Source organism: Macaca nemestrina, chromosome 19 (genome assembly GCF_043159975.1).
Source record: "Macaca nemestrina isolate mMacNem1 chromosome 19, mMacNem.hap1, whole genome shotgun sequence".
In the NCBI taxonomy this organism is placed as follows: Eukaryota; Metazoa; Chordata; class Mammalia; order Primates; family Cercopithecidae; genus Macaca; species Macaca nemestrina.
Window position 1 is genome coordinate 82,275,723 of NC_092143.1, and position 24,866 is coordinate 82,300,588.

Consider the following 24,866-nt stretch of genomic DNA (forward strand, 5'->3'; position numbering starts at 1 on the left):
GCAGGGAGGATAGTGCTAAATGAAAATCAGTGATTTGGAGAAATTAAAGACAGGCATGGCCGGGCATGGTGGCTCACGCCTGTAATCCCAGCACTTTGGGAGGCTGAGGCGGTTGGGAGTTAAAGGCCAGCCTGGCCTACATAGTGAAACCCCCTCCCTGCTAAAAATACAAAAAAAAAGAAAAAATTAGCTGTGCGTGGTAGTGGGCACCTGTAATCCCAGGTACTCAGGAGGCTGAAGCAGGAGAATTCCTTGAGCCTGGGAGGCGGAGGTTGTGGTGAGTCAAGATCGTGCCATTGCACTCCAGCCTGGGCAACAAGAGCAAAACTCCGTCTCCAAAAAAAAAGATAGACATATTATCATGTGGTTTACTTTAACAGGATGTTTCACGATGATGAGCTTGAAGAGTCCGAAAAATTCTACGTGGGGCAGCCCCGATTTCTGCTGCTCTTCTATGCCATGTACAATACCCTGGTGGCCCGCTCAGAAATGGTGTGCTACTTCGTGATCATCCTCAACCACATGGTCTCTGCCTCCATGATCACGCTCCTGCTTCCCATCCTCATCTTCCTCTGGGCCATGCTGTCCGTCCCCAGGCCCAGCCGCCGGTTCTGGATGATGGCCATTGTCTATACCGAGGTAGGCCTGGACGCAGACCCTTGTGGATAGCTTCAGGCGGCTATGCAAGGTCAAGCGTACCTTGTGTCCCTGTGCCCTCTCTCGAGGTGGGCCTGCCCTGATCCCAGTTTCACATGGAACATGCAGTTCCATAGACATTCTTAGATACACAAATCGTCAGCAGCAGCAGTTACCTAGCACTCACAATTCTAAAACTCTTTTCACACTTCACACCTCACATACGGTGGGTACTGGCTTAATCCCCTTTAACAGATAAGGACACAGTATCAATGAGATTAAATGGCCAAAGTTGCCCAACTGGTGAGGGGTGAGGACACTTTTGAAGCCTGGTCGCCTGACCTACAATATTAACCACTGAGATGCCTACAGGCTTCTGCAGAGTCTAGCGCAATGCCTGGCGTCACAGGGGGTTCAGTGAATGGACCCTGTGTTAAATGATATCTTCTGGCACTTTGGACGTAGTTTGAATATATCATACATACTTTTCATTTTTAAACGCAAAAGTAAATATCCATGTGTCGCAAAATCGTATAAGCACCCACTTAGCGTCTGAAGGGTGGATGCCAGCCTGTTTTCATCCCATGTGGGGTATGAGGAGCCTTCTGCTCACTCTTATGTTCCTGCTTTCTGTCCTGACCTGTTCAACATAGACAGGATCACGAATGCCCCTGAAAACCATACAGGGACTTAAGCAACAAAAAAGCTCGATATTCTTGGTGCCTGGACAACCATGGTGCTTTGTGTTCTCAGGTTTGCGAAGAGATGGATTTTCTTCCCTGACTTGTAAGGAAAAGTTTTCACTTTCAGCAGTGCTGTAATTACTTCTTAAATGACAGTGCTCATGCTGGATGCACACCCAAGGCCTAGAAGTTTTGTAGGTTATAAGATATTCAGTAGCAAAATTAAAACAAAGCTATACGGTAAAGCATCTCAAAAGTATTTGGTTTAAAGTATTGATAGCATGCATCTTACTTCCATAAGGAAAATAGAGGGTAACATCTCTTCAGGATGTAAATGACTGCCCGCCCGTTTAGAGAATGGGTGCCAGTCTGTAACAATGTGGGTACATTTATCAGATTCCCTTTCTTACCTAGGGCTGAAGTAAGAGAAAGTACCAAGAATGTGGAAAAGTGAACAAGAGACTCTTGTATAGCTTTCACCTTAAAAATAAAATATTTCTGGCTATAGTCCCAGCACTTCAAGAGGCCAAGGCAGGAGGATAGTTGAGGCCAGGAGTTCAAGACAAGCCTGGGCAACATAGCAAGACCCCATTTCTACAAAAAAATAAAAAACATTAGGCAGGCATGGTGTACAAACACCTGTAGTCCAAGCTACTTGGGAGGCAGAGGTGGGAGGATTGCACCCAGGAGTTTGAGGTTGCAGTGAGCTATGATTGTGCCACTGCACTCCACCATGAGCAACAGATTGAGACCTCATCTCTAAAAAATATAAAATAAAATATTTCTATATAAGTTAAGTTGAGGCTCTCCCTTTTCTTGTCACATTGCACTGAGGACTGAAGTAAGCGGGAAATTCTTAATGTTGATTTGCTCCATAATACAAACCACATGTCAGAAACCAAGAACCCTGCTACACACCAGAATACAAAGATGAATAGAAAGCAAATATGCATTTCTGTTTTTTGGTGGCTCCCAGACTAACGTGGCACACAGATATGATGAGGAAAGTGAAAACTACATACATCTAACCATGTGATAGATTGCAAATTAAAGAAGTACAGAAACTAGAAAGATACGAATATGTTCTGTTCAGGTTTCCCTAAATAACATATTTAATAGCTGTGTAATTACATCAATATCTAATTAAATCAGTATAAATGCCAACACCTCAAAAGAAGAGGAAATGACCAATCAAAGCAGTGGCCTGAGGCATCCAACTGGCCTTGCTAGACCTACAGTGGAAGACACTGTGACAGTCAGGCACTGCTTCTGTTGTGAAGTCAAGAGTCTGCGAGAATGATACTTTACTATTCCACATAATTATGTGCTTTCCTACCATCAAAACTGTGAAATGCGGGTCTCTTTCTTAATTGTCGTATTGCTCTTTCCAATATACAGGTATATCTATTCCTAAAAGAAGGAGTAATTTTTTAAATTTCTGTCATCTGTGTGTAGGTGGCAATTGTAGTCAAGTATTTCTTCCAATTTGGGTTCTTTCCCTGGAATAAGAACGCGGAGGTGAACAAAGATAAACCGTACCACCCCCCAAACATCATAGGAGTGGAGAAGAAGGAAGGTTATGTCCTTTATGACCTCATCCAGCTCCTGGCTCTGTTCTTTCATCGATCAATTTTGAAGGTACTGCATGTTAACAATTAATCAGTTCAAGTAGGCCATTGCAGTCCCCGTAATCGTCCTAGGTGTCCTGGACATCAGGATTGGTGATGGGGCTGAGGGGCTGGTGGTTGGCATCTACTCATATGTTTTTTTGTTTGTTTGTTTGTTTTAAAAGAGAAAAGGAAAAAGTTACATTCATTTAGTGGACATTTTTTCCAACACTTGTGGTACTCAATAACGGAACTTACAATAAATCTGGGAGAATATTTCCCCATGTTTCCAACCTAGGTTAAATGCATAATCATGAATCCACTTTGTGGAACATTGCTTGAATGATGTGCAGTATTCTAAGGCCAGATACACTAAATTCTGCCTCCGGTTTAAGCCAGAGCATCGGAGAGCCACAATGTGCGTGGATCATATTGTCTCATCTCCATCCCAGCTTCAGCCTCCCTCCTTCTAGCAGAATTGCTTTCATTGGGTAGTTTCTTGTCATGAAACCATTAGCTGTTGGTGAGAGACCACATATTAACTTGCCCACTGAAACCCAGAGCTGTGCTTTCTCCTGCTTATTGTGGAGGAGGCCACTCATGATCCTGCTGGACGAGGACCTTTATACAGCATGGCCCTGCCTCAGCCTCAGGGACTCCTGTCCTTCTGAGCAACTTCGTGTGTTTTTCCTTCTCACATGCTGTGAACTATAAACTAAACCTGTAAATATGCCACTTAATTCTAATAAACAGAAATTATTGCATAGCATACATTTTATGTATGAATGTACCTCTTGTTACAACCTTACTTTCCTTCTCTCACCTTAACCTTGTGTCTTATATAAAATATTGTAAATTCCTTTTATCCAGGAGTATCTTTCTTAGTCCCTAGAATCCTTTTTAGAACAAGGCTTGGCATAAGTTAATACATACACGTACATATACATACATGCACACATAGATATGTAACAGTGTGTTTAACTTCTTCTGCCCTAGCTCAGTGAGCTATTTCAAACTCGGTTTCATCTGAGTGTACTCTGGTCAACCTCCTCACTCTAGCTTCCATCACTTTGCAAAGTACCCAAGACCTCAGTTTGGAGGGAGCCTTAGCTGGGTCGTTGGGGTGTGGCAGGTTTTTTAAAGCTATGTATCTAAGGAAACCAGTTAGCCACCGTTCTTTTGATGGATATGTTAATTACTTGAATTTATTTAGTGTACTGACTTTTATTATGAACATATGAATAAATGTATTAACCTTGTTTTTTCAGTCTTAGAAATTCATTTTTTAAATTTCGGTATTTAATACTTGATGGTGTAATTTTGATCACTTCAGAATTCTCTTGCAACCTTTGCATTCTTTTGTATCATTTAAAATTATTATAACTCTTTAGGCACTTTTACTATCTTTTCATCAATGTTCAAATGGCTTAACTGCTGCAATTTTATATTTAAAACATATAAAATCTTGGTGTTTCTTATTGATGTTCTTACTCTTTTTCTGAAAATTTCAAATATCTGAATGTATATGAGATTTGAGGTAATGGCATTATGTTAAAATTTTAATTAAAGATATAAAAATACTTTTTAGAATGATAAATCTTTTCTTAAGAAGACAAGGTACCCCATAGCTTTTGAAAAAATAAATCTTTCATATAATGTTGCCACGAAAACCAAACAATTAAAGCTGCAGAAATTTCAAAAGTGCTTGAAACCATCCTATTTAATACAAATTGCTGTATATTTGATAAATAATTAGAAGAATTGGCAAACAAGTAAATATACTACGAGAAAGTTGTGAAATAATCTAAATATATGAATGTTGGCCAAAGAGGAAACAACTCTTAAAATAATTGGAAAGAAATCGATATAAACTGAAAAATCCCATTATGAAAAGCTAAAATGTTAGGTTTATAAGAATATATTCATTGAATATGTTTAAGAATAACACATTTACAAATAAATATTTAAGAATCATCCGTCAGGCCGGGCGTGGTGGCTCACATCTGTAATCCCAGCACTTTGGGAGGCCAAGACTGGCAGATCACGAGGTCAGGAGATCGAGACCATCCTGGCTAACATGGTGAAACCCCGTCTCTACTAAAAAAATACAAAAAATTAGCTGGGTGAGGTGGTGGGCGCCTGCAGTTCCAGCTACTTGGGAGGCCGAGGTGGGAGAATGGCGTGAACCCAGGAGGTGCAGCTTGCAGTGAGCCGAGAACGCGCCACTGCATTCTAGCCTGGGCGACAGAGCAAGACTCCGTCTTAAAAAAAAAAAAAAAGATTCATCTATCAATTGAGTGACTGGTGCATTGATCATTCTCGGAGTTGGTTTTGACCAACTGATTTCTGACAAATTGGCCTGGAGCTCTTGTCCTCCACGTATGAGTCAGAGAGAGGACTAGGCAATGTCTTGGGGAGCACATGCATGGCCAGACAAAAAGCTCAGGGGAGAGCTCCGTCCGACAGCAGCAAGGTCATCAGGGTGACTTTCCGTCCAATAAGTCAAGTCACTGTAATTTCATCCTTAGTCCGTCTGCCAAAAGCTATCTGTCTCCACCTTAATTATCAGCTAAAATCTTATTGTCTACACCCACACATCTCTTCCCTTCTGGGACCCTCATAAAGCTCTAGACAAGCTTTCTTTTCTTGTGTATTAGTCCATTTTCATGCTGCTGATAAAGACATACCTGAGACTGGGCAATTCACAAAAGAAAGAGGTTTAATGGACTTACAGTTCCACATGGCTGGGGAGGCCTCACAATCATGGCAGAAGGCAAGGAGGAGCAAGTCACATCTTACTTGGATTGTGGCAGGCGAAGAGAGGAGTGCTTGTTCAGGGAAACTCCCCTTTTTATAACCATCAGATCTCATGAGACTTATTCACTCCCATGAGAACAGCGTGTGAAAGACCTGCCCCCATGATTCAGTTACCTCCCACCGGGTCTCTCCTGCAACACGTGGGAATTCAAGGTGAGATCTGGGGACACAGCCAAACCCTGTCACCTGTTTTTCTAATCTTGAAGGACAGTTTGTTGGATGAGATTTTGTAAGACAGAATACCAAGGGTTCCACCTGAAATAGTAGCCTCATTTGTCCCTGTCCCTGCTTTCTCAGTGCCACGGCTTGTGGGATGAAGATGACATGACTGAAAGTGGCATGGACAAGGAGGAATCAGATGATGAGCTCTCCCTCGGTCATGGCAGGAGGGACTCCTCGGATTCTCTCAAGTCCATCAACCTGGCCGCATCCGTGGAGTCAGTGCATGTGACCTTCCCGGAGCAGCAGACAGCTGTCCGGAGGAAGCGCTCCAGCAGCAACTCCGAGCCATCCCAGAGATCCAGCTTTTCTTCAAACAGATCCCAAAGAGGTAGCTGTCAACACAATGTATCTAGGCTGCAGTTAGGCCCCAGGTGGCCTCGTTTTTCTCGTGCCTGTGGGTCTGGGGCAAGGGAGTGTACTGGGTGCTATGAAGAGACAGACGTTGTTATGTGAAAAGAAAAGGGCTTCGAAATCAGAGAAACTCGAGTTCAAATCCTGCCTCAGCTGTGTCACCCCATTACCCAAAACACCTTATTGTATCTCAGGACAGAGGTTTCAGATAATTGTGAAAAATGGCCGGCACACTGCCTTGTACCTGATAAACGCCAGGCTCATGATAATTTTTGTTACATGCGAAAAATTTGCAGGGCATGTCCAGAGTGCTGTCAATCACACTGTATTTTTTAAACATATTTAGATGTAATTGATGAGAACTTTTAGCCAAACTACGGTTATTTCCTAGTCTAATAATTAATTTTTTCCTAAACAACAAGTATGATCAGAAAGTAGATACGCTTCACAGCTGCCCCTCTTGGAATCACTAAGCTTTTGTATCTATGGGGCTCCTGTCTGAAGCTTTTTTATTTACGGGGCTCCTGTCTGAAGCTTTCCACGCAGTGGTGTATAGTCATCTTCAGAACCTGATTTTGAGGCAGATACTGGCAGATTATGTCATGTTCATTTTATAATTAGAGAAACTAGGATAGGAAAACAGACATGGGGCATCCTGTCTGGAGCACCTGCATCCTAGTACCCCAGTTAGCACAATAAAAACTCTCCTTCCAGTTTATTTACTTCTGAAACAAAGATTGCGTAACAATCCAGGAAAGAGCCGCCACGGGGTGTTAAACCCCACAGGCCTACAATGGGAGCAGAGTTGAGAGGACAGATCCCAAAGGGCTCAGTAATCATTCATAAATGCATCCGTGCATACTCATCCTCCCAAACAGTGCCGAGCTGTCCCTCCACCGTGTGGGCTCTGAGGGCTGCTTCTGGGATATTTAGGAGAACAAACCCCGGGCTTCACCATCCATCTTTGATCTCTTTTTATTTCTAGGCAGCACAAGCACCCGAAACAGCAGTCAGAAAGGAAGCAGCGTTTTGAGTATTAAGCAAAAAAGCAAAAGGGAACTTTATATGGAAAAGCTTCAAGAACATTTAATCAAAGCAAAGGCCTTTACCATAAAGAAGTGAGTCCATGAGAACATTTGGCATGTGAGCTTTATTTTACGGTTTTGGGCTTTATTATTTCCTATAAACCAGGGGCAAAGAGCAGAGAAGTAACTTCTCGTGTCACAAATGTTACCTGTATAAGGCAGAATGAAATTACCCCTTTTTGTCTAGTTTTTAAAAATCATTTTTCCGTAAGCGTGATTCATTTTATATCCATTGCATTTATGCACATGCTTTTTCTATTCAAACAGAGAAAATGGGTCATTTCAAGGGCTCATGGATTGTACTCTTAGGCATGATCATGGGGAAGTCCAGCCAGACTGAGAGGACTACAGTGTCAATGCTGGAAGGGCCTTAGAGCTGCACTCTTACCCTGAGAAGGGGACAGAAGTGCACGGTGGGGAAATGCTTTGTCCGTGGCCATACACCTGTTCCCCAGCAAACGACACAGGTCCCTCCCCCTGCTGGGGATGGAAGTGGTGCATGGGACTGGGACTGCCAGCTGGGAGTGGAGCCCTGAACAGAGACTCTGAGAGCAGGAGAGCCAGTGGCACCCGAACGTGGCATTGAACTGAAGGCAGGTCCCAGAGCAAAGATAGGGCAAAGGCTAGACAGAGGAGCAAGAGCCAGCAGGGCACCGCACTGAGGCACAGAACAAGGCACAGATAAAAGGCCAGGGCAGTATGTGGGAGCCATGATGGACAGAGGCCCTAAAACAGGAGGAGCGGGGACATCGCACATTCAGACACACATGGACCAAGCACTCCAAGTGTGAGCACCCTCATGCATTCCCTCCTTTACTTCCCACCTCGGCCCCAGGCATCAGGTCTTCTTATCACTCCAGTTTTACGGATGAGAAAACTAAACACAGAGGTTGCATGGCATGCTCATGGTTCTTGCAGGTAGTGAGCAATTGAATCAGGCTACAAACCCAACACCTCGTTCCCAGGGCATCATACCATTCTATTATCCTTCAAGCAAGAGGAGAGGGTTGTGGTGCCATCAGCAGAGAGGGCTGCAGTATCTATCTTGGCAGTAAACGTGTATACACTGTCCGTTAGAACAGGAGCCGTCCACAGCGGGACTATCCTGAGGCAGAGAGAGGAAGGTGGGACCTGACTGGAAAGGAGAATGCGGAGGAATGGCACCATGGCAGTGTCTGGTCATTTCTGCCATCCTGCCCTTCCTGAAACAAGCGGGTTGGGGGTGGGGGTCTCCATCTTGCAGGACGCTGCAGATCTACGTGCCCATCAAACAGTTCTTTTACAACCTCATCCACCCGGACTACAGCGCCGTGACTGACGTGTATGTGCTCATGTTCCTGGCTGACACTGTGGACTTCATCATCATTGTCTTCGGCTTTTGGGCCTTTGGGGTAGGTTGGGGGAGAGGCCGCAGCACCCGCCCTGACCCACAGCGATGGCGTTCCTTCCCGTGAATTGCCTCTCTTGGGCATGAACTTGTTGTCTCTTCCCCAGAAACACTCAGCAGCTGCAGACATCACCTCTTCACTGTCAGAGGACCAAGTCCCAGGGCCGTTTTTGGTGATGGTCCTCATTCAGTTTGGAACCATGGTGGTGGACCGAGCCCTGTACCTCAGGAAGACGGTACTGGGAAAGGTCATCTTCCAGGTCATTCTTGTGTTCGGAATTCACTTCTGGATGTTCTTCATCTTACCCGGTGTGACTGAGAGGTAAGGTCTTCAGAAGCCGCAGGCACCAGCCCACCTCCGTGCAACTGTGTTTCCTGAGGTGATACTCACGTGCATTGCACAGCAGAACTGCCCGCCACAGGCAGAGCCTTGGCACAGCAGCGCTACGGGTAGCAAAAGCTAAAGGTTTGGGTCAACAGTCAATGCAAATCCAAAGTGTGAACTGATTCCTCAAAAATATTTTAATTAGATTTTATCCACATTTGTAGAAATAAGGTTTCTATAAATAAGAAAGGTGACAGCCTTTATGACCAGAGCAAACCTAGGGTCTTTGTACTGTGTTTCTCTCTCCACCTTAGCAGAGGTGGAGGTAAAGTGGAGTGTGGTCTTGGGGGCATTTTTGAGAGGGAGAGAGGGCACGAGACTAAGTCATGCAAGAAATAGATGAACAAATGGAGGCTGCTTAATGGATGGAAGAAGAGATAGAGGGAGCGGGATGGGGAGCAGATGATAGAGTCTCCGCATAGGAGACTGGTGGGGGTTAACTGCAGCGGGGTTTGAAAGCACCTAGCAGTGTCTCAGCTCATGGTAAGAGAAGCAGGCGGACCCATCCTGCTGGACTCTGCTGCTGTTAATACAACTAGTGCTGCTGGTCAGGGCGGCCAGAAGCTGTCAGGAAAGGGCTGGTAAGATCCTTCAAAGTGGCCACTGTGCTTCCCTCTCCTAGAACCCTAAGGAAAGGGTGTTGACCTACAGTTCCCCGGTGTGCCTGGCATCTCCAAGCTCTGCTCCCTCTGAGCCTCCTTCTCCCCAGCCTCCAACCCAAAGTCTACTTCCTCCTTACGCTCCAGATCGCTGTTCAGATGACACTTCTCTATAGACCGTCTCCCACCCCACGCCTCCAGGCGAAACAGTGCTTATGACTGTTGGTGCTCATGCGTGAACAAACGATCCGCTCAGGTCGGCAAAGAAAAACACAGTGGAGTTTTGTAAATGGGAAGTGTCTGCTCTGTCAGGCTACGAAAGAAAAGGCTCCGCAGAAGGTGAATGTGGCCCTGTCCATATGATGTAGTAGGAATAGAAATTTTTAACAAGCATATCTGATTTTATGTACACAAGCAAACTACAACTCTTCGTCACTGGCCTGGGGACCCACGTACCTAATCCAGTGAAGCTGCTGTCATCTGCTGTGGCTCTGAAAGTCTCCTCTGGAACTGCGCTCCCAGATTACGACATGCTAGCTGTTTGTTTTTTGTTTTTTGTTTTTTGTTTTATTGTTTTTAGGGACAAAATCTCACTCTGTCTCCCAGGCTAGAGGGCAGTGACATGATCATAGCTCATTGCAACCTTGAACTCCTGGGCTCAAGCAATCCTCCCGCCTCAGCCTCCAGACCAGCTGGGGATACAGGTGCACATCACCACTCCTGACTATTTTTTATTTTCATTTTTTGTAGAGATGAGGTCTCACTATGTTACCCAGGATGGTCTCAAAAGCCTGGCCTCAAGCAGTCCTCCTGTCTGGGCCTCCCAAAGTGCTAGGATTGCAGGCATGAGCCACTGTGCCCAGTCAATGATGTACTATTTTAAACATCCTCAAGTATCTCTGAAAAGTCTTCATGCTTAACAGTAAATTTGATCTTTTGATCACACCTCCAAGTCATTTGTAGCCAAGTCTTATGAATAACATTATCAAACAGGCAGCCTGATATCATTTGGGAAGTATGAATAGAAAGTAATGAAAAAAATGGATTTTACGTATGTGGCTTATAAATAAACCAGTTCAAGTGTAATTTCTATTAAGAAAATCCAAATTGTTTCTAACAGCAGCCAGAGCCTAATGGCTGCTTTTGTCTGAGTATATAGGTTCTGCCCTTTCGATTTCAGTATAAGAATTATTGCTTTATAATAATAAATGGTGACAATGCAGATATTTTTAAAGGAAAGTAGAATTGGGATACTTTTTCCTGAGTCTACAGTAGAAGTAAATAAATAAAGGATTGTTACCCAGAGGATACACAATAGCCCAATAAGTTCTCCATTCCACACCATATATTGGGAGATTAAATATAGCCCAGGCTGTAATAATAATTCAGATGAAGGCCACTGCTTGTACAAATATTATAATTTTTTTCAGGAGAGTTTTGTGAATATTATTTGTTGGTATTTAAAATAGAATACATAAAATATATTTTTCAGTACAAATATTTAATTATATCTGCCCCTCTTAAATCAGAGAAATAAACCAAATTCAACACCTGAAGTATCTGAATGATGAACTTAAATACTTTTTCTGATGTTTAACAACATCATGTCGGCTTTCTTCACCAACCCTCACAGAAACTGTTAATTTCAGAGAAGAAAGACATCTTAAAACGCTTCCAAGCCTATTATCTAATTTTGCAGATTAAGATAGATACACCCCAGAAAGAAAAGTGATCTCCCCAAAGTCATTCAGCCAGTGAATGGTGATACTAGATCCTAATCCCAGGCCAGCAAAATAAGTAAAAATAAAAGACATCCAGATTGGGTTGGGCACGGTGACTCAAGCCTGTAATCCCAGCATTTGGGAGGCTGGGCCAGGAGGATCACAAGGTCAGGAGTTAGAGACCAAACCAGCCTGGCCAATATGGTGAAACCCCATCTCTACAAAAAAAGAAAAAAAAAAGCCGTATGTGGTGTTGCGCACCTATAGTCCCTGCTACCACCTATAGTCCCTGCTACCACCTATAGTCCCTGCTACCACCTATAGTCCCTGCTATAGTCCCTGCTACTCAGGAGGCTGAGGCCGGAGAATCGCTTGAACCCTGGAGGCAGAAGTTGCAGTGAGCTGAGATCGCACCGCTGCACTCCAGCCTGGGTGACAGAGTGAGACTCAGACACACACACACACACACACACACAAAATCCAGATTGGAAAGTGAGAAGTAAAATCATGCAGCAGCTATGACAGTCTATATAGAAAATCCGGTGGAATCTACAGTAAGGCTGTCAGAAGTTATAAATGAACTTTGGAAGGTTGCAGATACAAAACAAACATACAAAACTCAATTGTATTTTTATATGCAAGCAATAAATGCTCAATAATCTGAATTTTTAAGAATATCATTTACAATACCACTGAAAATATGAAAAACTATCGTATTTAGCGATAAATATGATAAAACGTACAAGATTTTTACAATGAAAATATAAAAGGCATGGCTGAGAGAAATTAAAGAAGGCCTAAATAAATCAAGAAGACTTAAGTTCATGCATCAAAATACTTGTGAATTTCTCATGAATTTTGGGAGATGCAATTTCTCCCCAAATTGATCTATAGATTGACCGCAGTGCACATCAAAATTCCAGCGAGATTTTTTGGTAGAATTTGGTAAGCTGATAAAAATTCATATGGAATTGCAGAAGATCTCGAAGAACTGAAATAACTTTGAAAAAGAACAGTAACAGTATTGGAGCACTTATTCTTCCTGACCTCAAGCATTATTATAAAGCTGTAATGATCAAGCAGTGAGATGTAGCCTTAAGTTTCAGACGAACAGAACAGTGGAACAGAACAGAGTCCAGAAGTAGGAGACCCACAGTCCCAATTCAGCTGATGTAGGGAAGGTGCAGAGGCCATCCAGTGAAGATAGAACAGTCTTTTCAACAAATGCAAATGGTGCTGGAATCATTAGGTATCTCCATGGGGGTGTGGGCAAGAGAGAGAGAAAGAGAAGGAAAGAAGGAAGGAAGGGAGGGAGGGAGGGAGGAAGAGGAAGGAAGGAAGGAAAAAGAGAGAAAGAAAGAAGGAAGGGAGGGAGAGAGGGACGGAGGGAGAAAGGGACGGGACAAATCCAAAATATGGCACAAAGAGAAATATGCTGCTTGTATCAAAACCTTCAAGTATGGATCTTAATTTTAAGGACAGAGAAGATTATACCAAACTCTCACCAAGTTAAAAGTTTTCTTTTTATTTCCTTTTTAAAATTTGTACTGATCATATTTAAGACATTTGGAGAATGCTACATTTATCCAAAGTTTAAAGTGGTCCTATAGCGCATCATTCTTTGAAATTATATTCTAAATTGTTTTTTCTAGTGTGAAATTTAATTCTACTATTTTTTTTTCAAGCTTGTGCTAGCAGTCTTTAACTATTCAATACTTCACTATTCACCTGGAGAAAAGACTACCATCTGTATTGTTGATGAAATCTTTAAAAATAAATAAAGGTTAGGTCATGGAGTTATAGATTTGCAGAACTAGGAAGAATTGTCAAATGAAGACGCTGATGTCTTGAGAAATGATGGCTTGGAAAACATACCCCATAACATACAGACAGAACTGGAACCAAATCCAGGGGTTTCCAGAGTTTTTAATCCATTACCTATTTTTATAATGTGTAATAAAAAGAAATTGAGAGTCCACCTATCAGAATTCTTTCTCCTACATACTCCAAATTATAGATCCTCTCTCTCTCTCTCTTTCTCTCTCTCTGTCTATATATATGTGTGTGTGTGTTTATATGTATTTTTAATATATCTCATATATAATGTATATAGATTTTTTTCTTTCAGGAGCCTAATTTGGACTATGGTAGCTGCGTCATCTACATAGTGAGAAAATTGTTGTCAGTAAATTCGCTTAATAATTTATTTTAATTATGGCCTAAACAATGGTATAAGACAGATTGAAGGCACCATTCACAGGAAATCGCTTTAATTATCGAATTTTTTAATCCCACCTTTTGCCTTTGAAGTGATCCACTATGTGTAGACAGTTTATTAGAATTGAGTTTGAGCGATGAAGGGGAAATTCTGTTGGCCTGTTGTTGTTGTTTGAATTCAACACTGCCATCCTTTTGTTTCAGACGAGTATTTCATTTCTTCACTTTCTGTACTTTTACATTTTAGGAAATTCAGCCAGAACCTGGTTGCCCAGCTTTGGTACTTCGTGAAGTGCGTTTACTTCGGGTTGTCTGCTTACCAGATCCGTTGCGGCTACCCAACGCGAGTCCTGGGGAACTTCCTCACCAAAAGCTACAATTACGTCAACCTCTTCTTATTCCAAGGGTAGGGACGCTCTGCATTGTCACAGTCACTGATGGGGGAAGAATAGCCGTGGAAAGGCATTTTGTTTCCCACCTGAGAGGGAAGGGGGAGAGGACGAATTCAGCAGTGGGAATCATTGTGGAACTCTTACAATGCTGGCAAAGGAAATGGATGCCTCTTGAAACACCTTTCTATGTTTAATTGCCACAAGCCTGTCCGGGTGCTGTTCTACATTCATCCACATGGGTTAGGATCCTGCACAATTACTGTGGTAATACTTGAGAATGAAAACTAGGGATACATGATCTGTAAGTATTTATATGCTTCTGGGCACAACAGAACACAATATTTGGAGCCTGGACTATTCCAAATACCTTGGGAATTTCAAATTATCCTTAGAATTTTTTGTGTGCAGTAAGTTCCTCCATTGAAGAGGGGCATTCTTTCTGGCAAACACCAACCTGAATGCCATGACCTGTGTGCTCATGTAGTAAGTTAACTACTCAAAACACATGTGCTGTTTTATGTGACAAGTTCAGCGGTAGCATCTCCCCTCTGTTCTCTCGCAAACTAAACCACAGCGTAAAAAGTGAGGCAGTCTGTGGCACTGCTGGCTTCTCCTCAGCCCCAGACAGAAGAGGTGTTGAGTGCCCTCAGCTGCTGTGAAGCGCCGAAGGGTCGTGTTTCATACAGTGCTAGCCTATGACTGGGCCTGATGTCTCTTCCGGGGATTGGGTTTATATTCACGTGACAGGGCTGAGGCAGCCTAGGGGAGAATTGCTGAGGGGCGATCCACACTGCTGTGAGGGCCCTGGGAGAACCCAGGTTCTCCAGGCTGGGAGACATTCTGCATCAGTCAAGAGACAAGGAAAATTCTTCAGAGCCTGGAGGAGCCCAGGCCAATCCCTTCTGAACACAACTGAACCACAGAGGCTGAGCCAAGACCATCAACTTGGTACTCCAGCAAGTCCTGCGGCTGAGGGGCCTCACACCCTGGCTCCCCACAACCTCTCCTCCTCCCTCTGCCTCCATCCGTTTGCCCTCATCTTTAACCTACCAGGTGCACCACCCCTGCTTCACTCATCCAGCAGCAGAGCCACAGTCACTCAGCACCCCATAGCCAAGAGTCTCGTAACATGAACAAATAAATAGGAAAGAAGCTGAGTCACCTTCACATATATTTAAAAGTGAGATCCCAGTTGGTTATGATAATCAGAGAAAGGGAAAAGAATGAAAAAATACAAATCCATAGATTCCACTTATAATGAAAAGCAGTTGTGTTCCAAGTTGGGTTTTACTGGAAGGGTCACCAGGAGAACTTTTTCTGAGTCATGAGGTTAAAGCAGTAAGGAACTGCTTGAGCTCCCGGGTGAGCAGGGTGGTGGGGGCCACCTACGAATGTCTCTCTGATGAGATGTGTTTCCTGCCAGGTTTCGCCTCGTGCCCTTTTTGACTGAGCTGAGGGCAGTGATGGACTGGGTGTGGACAGACACAACCTTGAGCCTGTCCAGCTGGATCTGTGTGGAGGACATCTATGCCCACATATTCATCCTAAAGTGTTGGCGGGAGTCGGAGAAGGTAAGAAACCAGGAGGTGTGCCTTATTCCTGTCTACTTCTCTTAGATACAGGCTGGTTTTAAGATGAATGTGAGCTTCTGCTCACAATGAAGGCATGAGGCAAAACTATCTCAACCTATAAATGTCCCAGTGATTTCCAACCAACTAGAGTTGGGAATTTTAGACTTACTGCCGCCATAGTCATCAATAGCATCCAGATGTTTCTTCTTTTGGAGACATCATGTTGTAGTTATTTGTTAAAAACGGTATATTGCTTGATATATCCCAAAAACTCTTAAATGGCTCCTTTGGGAGCAGAAAAGAATGTGATGTTGTAGAGAAAAGTGGGGCTGGTGGTGGCTTGGACTCATGCTGACTTCTGACTCACTTTTTGAAGAGGGATGGACAATTTAACCTCTTTGTGCAAAGAAAATTGAAGTGCAAATATCTGCTTATTCTGCTAGGTTGAATATTAAGGTTTAAATATGTCTAGATTACTATTATTTATTGCACTTCTCAAAAGTTTAATATATGAAAGAAGAGTCAGTTGCATAAGAGCAATAGAAATACCCAACAAACATTAGCTGGGGTGGCATGAAATGTCTTTCTCTCTCATCTCAAAATACCCTCCTCAAAAAAGGCTCCTCTGTGTGATTCCTGGTGTGTTCTACAGCTTTCCCTGGGAATTTCAGCGTTACAGTGATGGGGACTGTTGTACTGTGGTCTCTGTGTTTATGGGTTGTAAAAGCCACTGTAGTCATGTCCTGTACTGACTCCCAGGCCTCTCTCCTGGTTTGTAATGTGCGGCTAGTGCCTATGGGTAAATGGTAGATTATTTTTCCTTATCTTAATCTGCTGAAACGAATGGAACCCTCCTGAAGATAAATCACACTGCCACGTCGGGGAGCGGGGTTGACCCCATGTTCTGCATGTAGCTTGGCCTGAGGGGTAACGCTGAAAGGACAGAGGTCATGGAGCAGCAACACTGAAGTAAGAACACACATGCAGAACAGGAACAGCTTCAATGCCAGACAGCACAGCTCCAACTTCCCCTTGTCCATAGTCTCTAAGCAGGGGGCTTAGTGGGTCCTTCATGAATCTCTGTTAAAGCAAACAGAAGCGCCCCCAGCCTTACCAGTGCACGGGCTCCTGTAGGAGAGTGAGCGCCTGCAGCACGCACCTGCCCCTCCCCATTCCCTGAAGCCAGCGCCCAGAGGGGGCTTTTCTCATCATACAAATCTTTTTTTTTTTTTTTTTTTTTTTTTTTTGAGACAGAGTCTTGCTCTGTCGCCCAGGCTGAAGTGCAGTGGCGCCATCTCAGCTCACTGCAAGCTCCGCCTCCCGGATTCACACCATTCTCCTGTCTCAGCCTCCTGAGTAGCTGGGACTATAGGCACCTGCCACCACTCCCAGCTAATTTTTTGTGTTTTTAGTAGAGACGGGGTTTCACCATGTTAGCCAGGATGGTCTCCATCTCCTGACCTCGTGATCTGCCCGCCTCAGCCTCCCAAAGTGCTGGGATTACAGGCATGAGCCACTGCGCCTGTCCCATACAAATCTTACTTTAGGACTCGAACAACATTGTCTTTAAGAACACGTATCATTAATTAAATTAAAAATCATGGTTTTCCACCCTCCAAGGGCAGGGAAGGGTCAATTGAAAGGCACAGATTTTAAATATTCAGGAATTGAAAGTAAAGTATCTTTCTCTCGCATAATCCCTTAAAACTAGAAGGTTCATTCGGCCAGATACTTGATCCCTTGGTCCATAAGTTCATCACCAGCAACACCCACCCACAGTCTTGAAGGGAGAAGGCCGCTCAAGTCCTGTTGGCCCCTGTGGAACCACCAGGGGGTGCTGGAGCCACCTCAGGACAGTTTCACATCACTACCTAACTTCGTTTCGAGATTGGGACAAGGTTGCTATCCCCATTTCAGAGCAAACAGAGAAGATTCAGGGCCAAATCCATGTTCCCAGCACCGCAATAAGAGCACTCGCCATTCCCTAATCCCGCTGCCTGCGGGAAAGCACCCGAGCCTGAGCCTTGTCTGAACTCTCTGTTGCAGAGATACCCTCAGCCGCGGGGCCAGAAGAAGAAGAAAGTGGTGAAGTATGGCATGGGAGGAATGATCATCGTCCTGCTCATCTGCATCGTCTGGTTTCCTCTTCTCTTCATGTCTTTGATCAAATCTGTGGCTGGGGTCATCAACCAGCCCCTGGACGTCTCCGTCACAATTACCCTGGGAGGGTATCAGGTGATCTCTGTGCACACCCCGCCTACCAGAGCCTTGCCCCAAGCCACACTCCTTTATGATAGATGCCTGTAGGGTATTTAGTTATGAGCTGCCAACCCCGCTGTCCTATCTGTATTCTGACTGCTCAGCAAACACGTGATGTATGAAATGAGGTGCCGAAGACATTGAGAGACTAGTTCCCCTCTGGTCTTGAGCACGGGAATAATCCCTCCAAAAAGAGATCTCGGATGCCGTTTGTCATGGGATAAACATATCCTACATAAATGGGCTAATATCCTACATAAATGTTTTTCTTTTGACTCAGGATGGAGAGAAGAGCTGGGGAATATTGACAACACTGTTCTCTTTGTTTTCCAGCCTATTTTCACAATGAGTGCCCAACAAAGCCAGTTAAAAGTTATGGACCAGCAGAACTTTAATAAATTTATACAAGCTTTTTCTAGGGACACCGTAAGTAAATCCCTATAGTAGATTTCTATGAAGACCTCTCATCTAGGGGAGCTCACTCGTTGTCATTTAATGCTTTTCCATGCCTGAGGTGGTGGGAAGAAGGACTTTTCAGGGTTGATCAGTTACATACAGCATATTCACTTTGATAATCTAAGAAGTTATGTCTATGTCATGAGTGGTAATAAACATTTAAATATTGATCTATTTTAAAAATTGTTCAACTTTTTAAACTGTGGTATATATTCATCTCTTGACTAGTAGGCGTACTCTGGGAATCTGTCCTAAGAAGTCATTCAAAATATGAGAAAGCTCTATCTAGGCACTGGCTTATGAGTGCATTCTCTGTATTAGCAGAACTGGAGGCAGTTTGCTGCTCAGCAAACAGGAGCTGGTTGAGGAAATTAAGGCAGATGTATTAAATGAATTCAATTAGCACTGCATACCCTAGAGTGGTCATAATGGGAGAAAGAGCTTCTACTTTCCATTTTATTTACGTGCCATGTTGTCTAAAGATTTTCTAAGCAACTTATTTTGTAATTAAAAAATTCATTACAGAGACTATAAATGACATGACAATTTCTCAAGCTAAAACATAAATTTTAAAAAGGCTATTATTTTTTAAATTACAAAAAATAAGAAATACGTTCCCTAAAACTTAAAACAATGATGATGTTCTGGTAGCAGGATGATGGCTGATGTTATTCTCTTGTCTATATTCCACACTTTTAATAATATTACATAATCCTCATCATTAAAATTTGTCTTACAAATAGTTTTTTTTATTGAAGAGAGTGAATAGGAAGGAGATGCTTCTCTCTTCTGTAAATCGTCACCTATAATGCACACGGTCAACACTAATCTGGAACAATGAGCAGTTCTTCAGAGAGGGTTGGGATGTCCTGAGCAGATTAAGTTTGGTCTCTCTCATGAGATGGACATTCCCCGATAGGTGATAAATTTCCTTTTTAGTGGAAAGGAAAAATGACACTAAATTATCTGTTTTTCCTTTATCGTTTAACTGGAATGATTCCACAGCTGTATTGATGGTAGCAACTGCTGGGATTGGGTAATGTAACTGGAAACTGCCCATACCTGTGGGTAAGGAAGCCAAAGTAGTGCGATGGAACACTCAAGACCATCCATTATAAAAATATTCCCTTCAAAGGGAGAAACCTTTTCCATACTGCCGGTTAAAAGGAAGAGTAACTGCTTTCTTTATACAGCATGATGCATATAATCTATTTATGCATGTGCATTTGTGCACATACAGGGTGCTATGCAATTTCTGGAAAATTATGAAAAAGAAGACATAACAGTAGCAGAACTGGAAGGAAACTCAAATTCTTTGTGGACCATCAGCCCACCCAGTAAGCAGAAAATGATACACGAACTCCTGGACCCCAATAGTAGCTTCTCTGTTGTTTGTTCATGGAGTATTCAGAGGTAGTTACTGTATTTCCATGCATAATTTATCCCTTCCCCCAGTCTAAACATGGAGTTGGGGGATGGAGGGTGTGGTGGGATGGAAGAATGGAAACTTTAGATTAATGTGGATCTTGCTTTGTCATTACAGCCTTGGGAACTTACCTTCAATGCCAAAGCTAACATTTTTGTTTATTAAATAATGACTTGCGTAGGAATCACTAACCAGACTAAGAACTTCTTAGTTTTCCTTTTTTTGTTGTTTTTAGCTAACTTTAGTTTTTTGGTTTTGGGGTTTGTTGTTGTTGTTGCTTATTTTTGCATTTAAAAATCCATTGTATTTTATTACCTTAATGTACAATTGGTGAAACAACACTTAAATTTCAAATGTTTCTTACTATAATGCAAAAGAGTATTACTCTGAACACCTCCCTCGTGCATCACTTACATCACTATTATAAATCTACCACAGGGAGCCTCTCCACTTAGATTTTCCTCATGCATCTTACATTTCACTGTCCATAATCTTCCGTGGAAAAGGAAGTGAACGATGCCCACTGGAGACAGAAAGCCTAGCTCTAATGCAGAGAGAACTGACCACGTGCTTTCACATAAACACTAAGAAATGAAGGCAGAGCATCAAGTGATTTGAAAGTCGATTTAAATTAATATGTGGTTTTCAGAAAATCTAAAATTTTTTTCAATGCAAAAAAAAATTTGAATGTAACTATAAATCTCCAAAAAATCAATATCCTGCTCCTTTTAAACTGAAATCCAAATAAATTTCGTATTTTAATGTTGGATTATTCTAGATAATAACTTTAGTTTTTAAAGAGAGGCTGGCAGTGAGTTCTGTGAGCAAGAAAGAGAGGTAGAGAGAAGAGAGGCAAGGTGATGATTTACAAAATGAAACAGTCTGGGTGAATTTTACAACTTCCACGAAAGGCTGAAGTTTGGTCTTAATGATAAAGAAATTTCAGGCCGATTGCGGTGGCTCACACCTGTAATCCTGTCACTTTGGGAGACCGAGGTGGGCAGATCACTTGAGGCCAGGAGTTTGAGACCAGCCTGGCCAACATGGCGAAACTCCGTCTTTACTAAAAATACAAAAATTAGCCAGAAGGTAGTAGCACACACCTGTAATCCCAGCTACTCAGGAGGCTGAGGCAGGAGAATTGCTGGAACCAGGGAGGCAGAGGTTGCAGTGAGCTGAGATCATGCCACTGCACTCCAGCCTGAGTGACAGAGCAAGATTTCGTCTCAAAAAAAAAATAAAAGAAAAGAAAGAAAGAAAAAGAAATTGCAGCCTCCTCTGGAGGCCCAGATTATCACTTGCATTCCACCGATACTGGGGAAGCCCTGCCCGACCCGCTTCCCAAGTGTGAGATGTGAGGGCAGCTCGGCTGTCTCCGAAGGGACAGACTTCCTGAGAGTTCTCTCTGCCCAGCCCGAGCCAGTGGCCAGCACGTGGCCCCTGCTTTGTTTTTCCTTGTGTTGGTAGAAAGCGCATATCTTAGCAGAAGTTCTCACATCCAAATACTGCATCCAAAGCCCAATAGTTTAGTGATGCAGTTTTGGGAACCTCAACATAATACACCAGTTGATTAACTTAGTTCTTTCATCACGGTTTTGAGATTTAGAACCCTAAGCAAGCTTATTTGGGCAGGCAAATAGTAGGTTCATTTGGGTCCATGAGACCGACTTGTTAGAATTAAGAAAGAAGCATGACAGTTACAGAACAATGCCTTCTAGCATCTAAAATTTACAAGGAAATAGTTTTAAAAAATTCAAAGTGGGGCTGTTCAGAATGTAAAGAACTCTGTCAATCCCATTTTATCCTTTTCAGTATCCCAAATTCATGTCCAACTCTGTATAAATTACCAAAAATTTACTTTCTAGCCTTTTCTTTAAAGAGCTACCAAAAAAATAGAAACCAACAAAACAATTAAAATTCAATTTCTGACTGAATATTCTTTTTAACACATGGAGTCTGTTTATCATCGTGGAGACTAACATCATTGGGTTGATAAAAGAATATTTTATAAACTCATATTAAAACATCAAGATGGGTTCTCTTTTGATCAGCAGGTTCCTCCTCTTTCTCACCTTCGACTCTGTTTTAAAAGTGTTCGTGGCCTCCTTGGGCTCTATTAACTCAATTGTCTAAGAAGCTGAGCATTGAGGTGAAGTGGACTGAAAGGGTTGGGATTGACAATTGTGCACCCAATGAAAGCATGGTGACATTAATCAAATTAAGAGTTAAATATGTTGTAAATCTCTTTTCCAGACTTCTTAATAATCATTGACATTAAGCTTTTTTTTTCTTTGCAGAAACTTAAGTCTGGGTGCAAAATCGGAAATAGCAACAGATAAGCTTTCTTTTCCTCTTAAAAATATTACTCGAAAGAATATCGCTAAAATGATAGCGGGCAACAGCACAGAAAGTTCAAAAACACCAGTGTAAGTTTATTTTTCTTACTAATAGAGCTTTGTTAGGTATATGCAGCTGATCCAAAATGTCCATCTACAGATTCGTGTGTATGAGGAATGCAACTTCATTCTTTGGTAACACAAAGTTAATTTCTATTTGGAGGCCCCATTTTGCAAGATTAAAGAAACTTAATCTCAGCTGTGGAGTTTTCTGTCCACTGTCCCCAGGGTTATGTCTATGTTCTGAATGAGGGTTTGGGCCAAGCACGGTGGCTTATGCCTATAATCCCAGCATTTTGGGAGGCTGAGACAGGTGGATGCCCTGAGGTCGGGAGTTCAAGACCAGCCTGACCAACATGGTGAAACCCTGTCTCTACTGAAAATACAAAGATTAGCTAAGTGTGGTGGTACACACCTATGATCCCAACTACTCAGGAGGCTGAGGCATGAGAATCGCTTGAACCCTTGAGGCAGAAGTTGCAGTGAGCCACGATCGAGCCACTGCACTCCAGCCTGGGCAACAGAGCGAGACTCCATCTGAAAAATAAATAAACAAATAAATAATAAAAAACGAATGAATGAGGGTTTGTATGGTGCCAGGCTCCAGGAAGCTCATCAGTGCATGGAAAGTGCTGGCCTGCTGGGCTTCCATTGAGAGAGACATTATTCTTCCAGTTCTGTCTTTAGTCTGCAGAGTAGCTGTCTCCCTCAGCTATTGGGACCCATTCTGAGGCACAGTAGAAATCATCATGCTGATTCTCATGCAATTTGGAGGTGTGGGAGCTCCGGCAGGTCCACCTGGGTTCACCTGACCCAATATAATATGTGTCCAGTGGTACCTCATTCGCCACTGGGGGTACTGGGCTCTTGGTGCCTCTAAGGGCCCTATTCAGGAATGCAACATGGGACTGCACTAAAATGACCCAAGCCTCTTGTCATTCGTGTCTGCCACCTGATCGTGGGCACCCACTTTACTCGTTCACCCTCAGTGGAAGGAGGTGGGCTCAAGGTTCCTTCTTAGGGAGCCACTAGTGTCAAGCACATTCTCCTCCCACTCTCTGTCCACCTGGCCCAAAAAGTATTGATCTCATCTCTGGATGACAAACCTTGCTCTTATCTGACCATAATCACCAAAAGCCAGGCAAAGACCCCTGTGAGACCCTTTTCTACTATTATTCCTGCCCCTGGGTCTCTGAATGGGGGTAGAGCATACAGGGTTAAGGAGTACAAAGGGTAAAAGGAAATTTGGGAAAAAAAAATTATATATCTCAAAATATTATCCTGCCACTTAAGTACTCCACTTCCAACAGATGCAAGCTGATATGTTTAGATTCTAATATATGAACTAGCAAGAAAAAAATGATACGGATCTAAAACTGCTAAACATAATAGTTCAGGCATCCACCAGTGATGCCCCCAGTTTTGTCTTTCAGACTGCCCTGGCCCCATTGTAATGCATGGAATATACAGATCACCAGGGTGCAGGCCTTAGAAGTATTCCCAGACTGAGATATGTTTTGCAACTCACAAAAGTTGAAGGGCCCTTGGAGATTGTCAGATCCTTTCCCATCACTTCCCAGATGAGAAGGCGTGTCTACTCAAGAATGTATTCAAGGCACTGGGCTTGTGGGAGGCAGAGGTCACTCGAGGTCCAGGCCACCATCTCTCTTCACTTCTCACTCCCCTCTAGATCAGTTCATGTAGTCTACTTGTGTATTAGTCCATTCTCATACTGCTAATAAAGACTTACCTGAGATTGGGTAATTTACAAAGGAAAGAGGTTGAATTGACTCACAGTTCCACATGGCTGGGGAGGCCACACAATCATGGCGGAAGGCAAAGGAGGAGCAAAGGCACATCTTACATGGCGGTGGGCATGGGAGCATGTGCAGGGGAACTGACCTTTATAAAACCATCAGATTTCAGGAGACTTATTCACTATCACGAGAACAGCATGATGATGGAGGAAAATCTGCCCCCATCATCCACTTGTCTCCCACCAGTCCCTGCCATGACACGTGGGGATTATGGGTGCTACAGTTCAAGATGATATTTGGGTGGGGACACAGTCAAACCATATCAGCCTGATTATAGATATGTTTGAAAATCTAAAAATTAAAATACGAAGTGTGCTCAATGGTATGGATAAGAATTAGAGGATCCTAGTAAGAAAGAGTGCCCCTTAGCTTCAGAAACAAGCTGCAGAATTTGGAAAAGGCCTGTGGCTGTTTGTAAGCCAGCACCGAGCTTGTTGTACAGACTTACATGCAGATCCGGATAAAGCTCAGTGAATTTGCTCCACATCAGAGAGTTTTGATTGTAATAGGAACCCATAAATTATGATGTCTACACATTGTACAGATATATGAAATTTTCACCATTATTTGGTGATACAAGGTCAACAATAACAATAAAACATCAATTTTAGTGGGTAAAACAATTAAAATGTAATTATATCTTTTTTTTTCTTGATGTACAGGACCATAGAAAAGATTTATCCATATTATGTGAAAGCACCTAGTGATTCTAACTCAAAACCTATAAAGCAACTTTTATCTGGTAAGAATGAGAAAAATTTGTTTCAGAATTGTTTTCAATCCTAGTTTTATTCAGTTTCAACAGTGTGTGTTTGGGCCTTCATCAAACTGCTTTTTAG

At 42.8% G+C, this 24,866-nt stretch overlaps 1 protein-coding gene across 16 annotated transcripts in view; it reads left to right on the forward strand.

The window, feature by feature from the left end:
• Positions 1 to 24,866, forward strand: part of LOC105478913 (piezo type mechanosensitive ion channel component 2) — a 475,658-nt gene that overhangs the window by 442,245 nt on the left and 8,547 nt on the right. For 15 of the 16 annotated variants that reach the window (XR_011617161.1, XM_011736634.2, XM_011736639.3 and 12 more), the window contains 13 exons: positions 381 to 639; positions 2,775 to 2,957; positions 6,041 to 6,293; positions 7,302 to 7,434; positions 8,645 to 8,792; positions 8,896 to 9,110; positions 13,958 to 14,116; positions 15,526 to 15,673; positions 17,720 to 17,908; positions 18,266 to 18,358; positions 19,629 to 19,801; positions 22,112 to 22,240; positions 24,690 to 24,769. Coding sequence is in view for 14 of the 16 variants with exons in the window: in XM_011736634.2 (XP_011734936.1) it covers positions 381 to 639; positions 2,775 to 2,957; positions 6,041 to 6,293; positions 7,302 to 7,434; positions 8,645 to 8,792; positions 8,896 to 9,110; positions 13,958 to 14,116; positions 15,526 to 15,673; positions 17,720 to 17,908; positions 18,266 to 18,358; positions 19,629 to 19,801; positions 22,112 to 22,240; positions 24,690 to 24,769 (2,162 nt within the window). In the remaining 2 variants the exon portion in view is untranslated. Of the gene's footprint in view, positions 1 to 380; positions 640 to 2,774; positions 2,958 to 6,040; positions 6,294 to 7,301; positions 7,435 to 8,644; positions 8,793 to 8,895; positions 9,111 to 13,957; positions 14,117 to 15,525; positions 15,674 to 17,719; positions 17,909 to 18,265; positions 18,359 to 19,628; positions 19,802 to 22,111; positions 22,241 to 24,689; positions 24,770 to 24,866 lie in introns of those variants that run through there. The other variant, XR_985592.3, reaches the window with a different exon arrangement.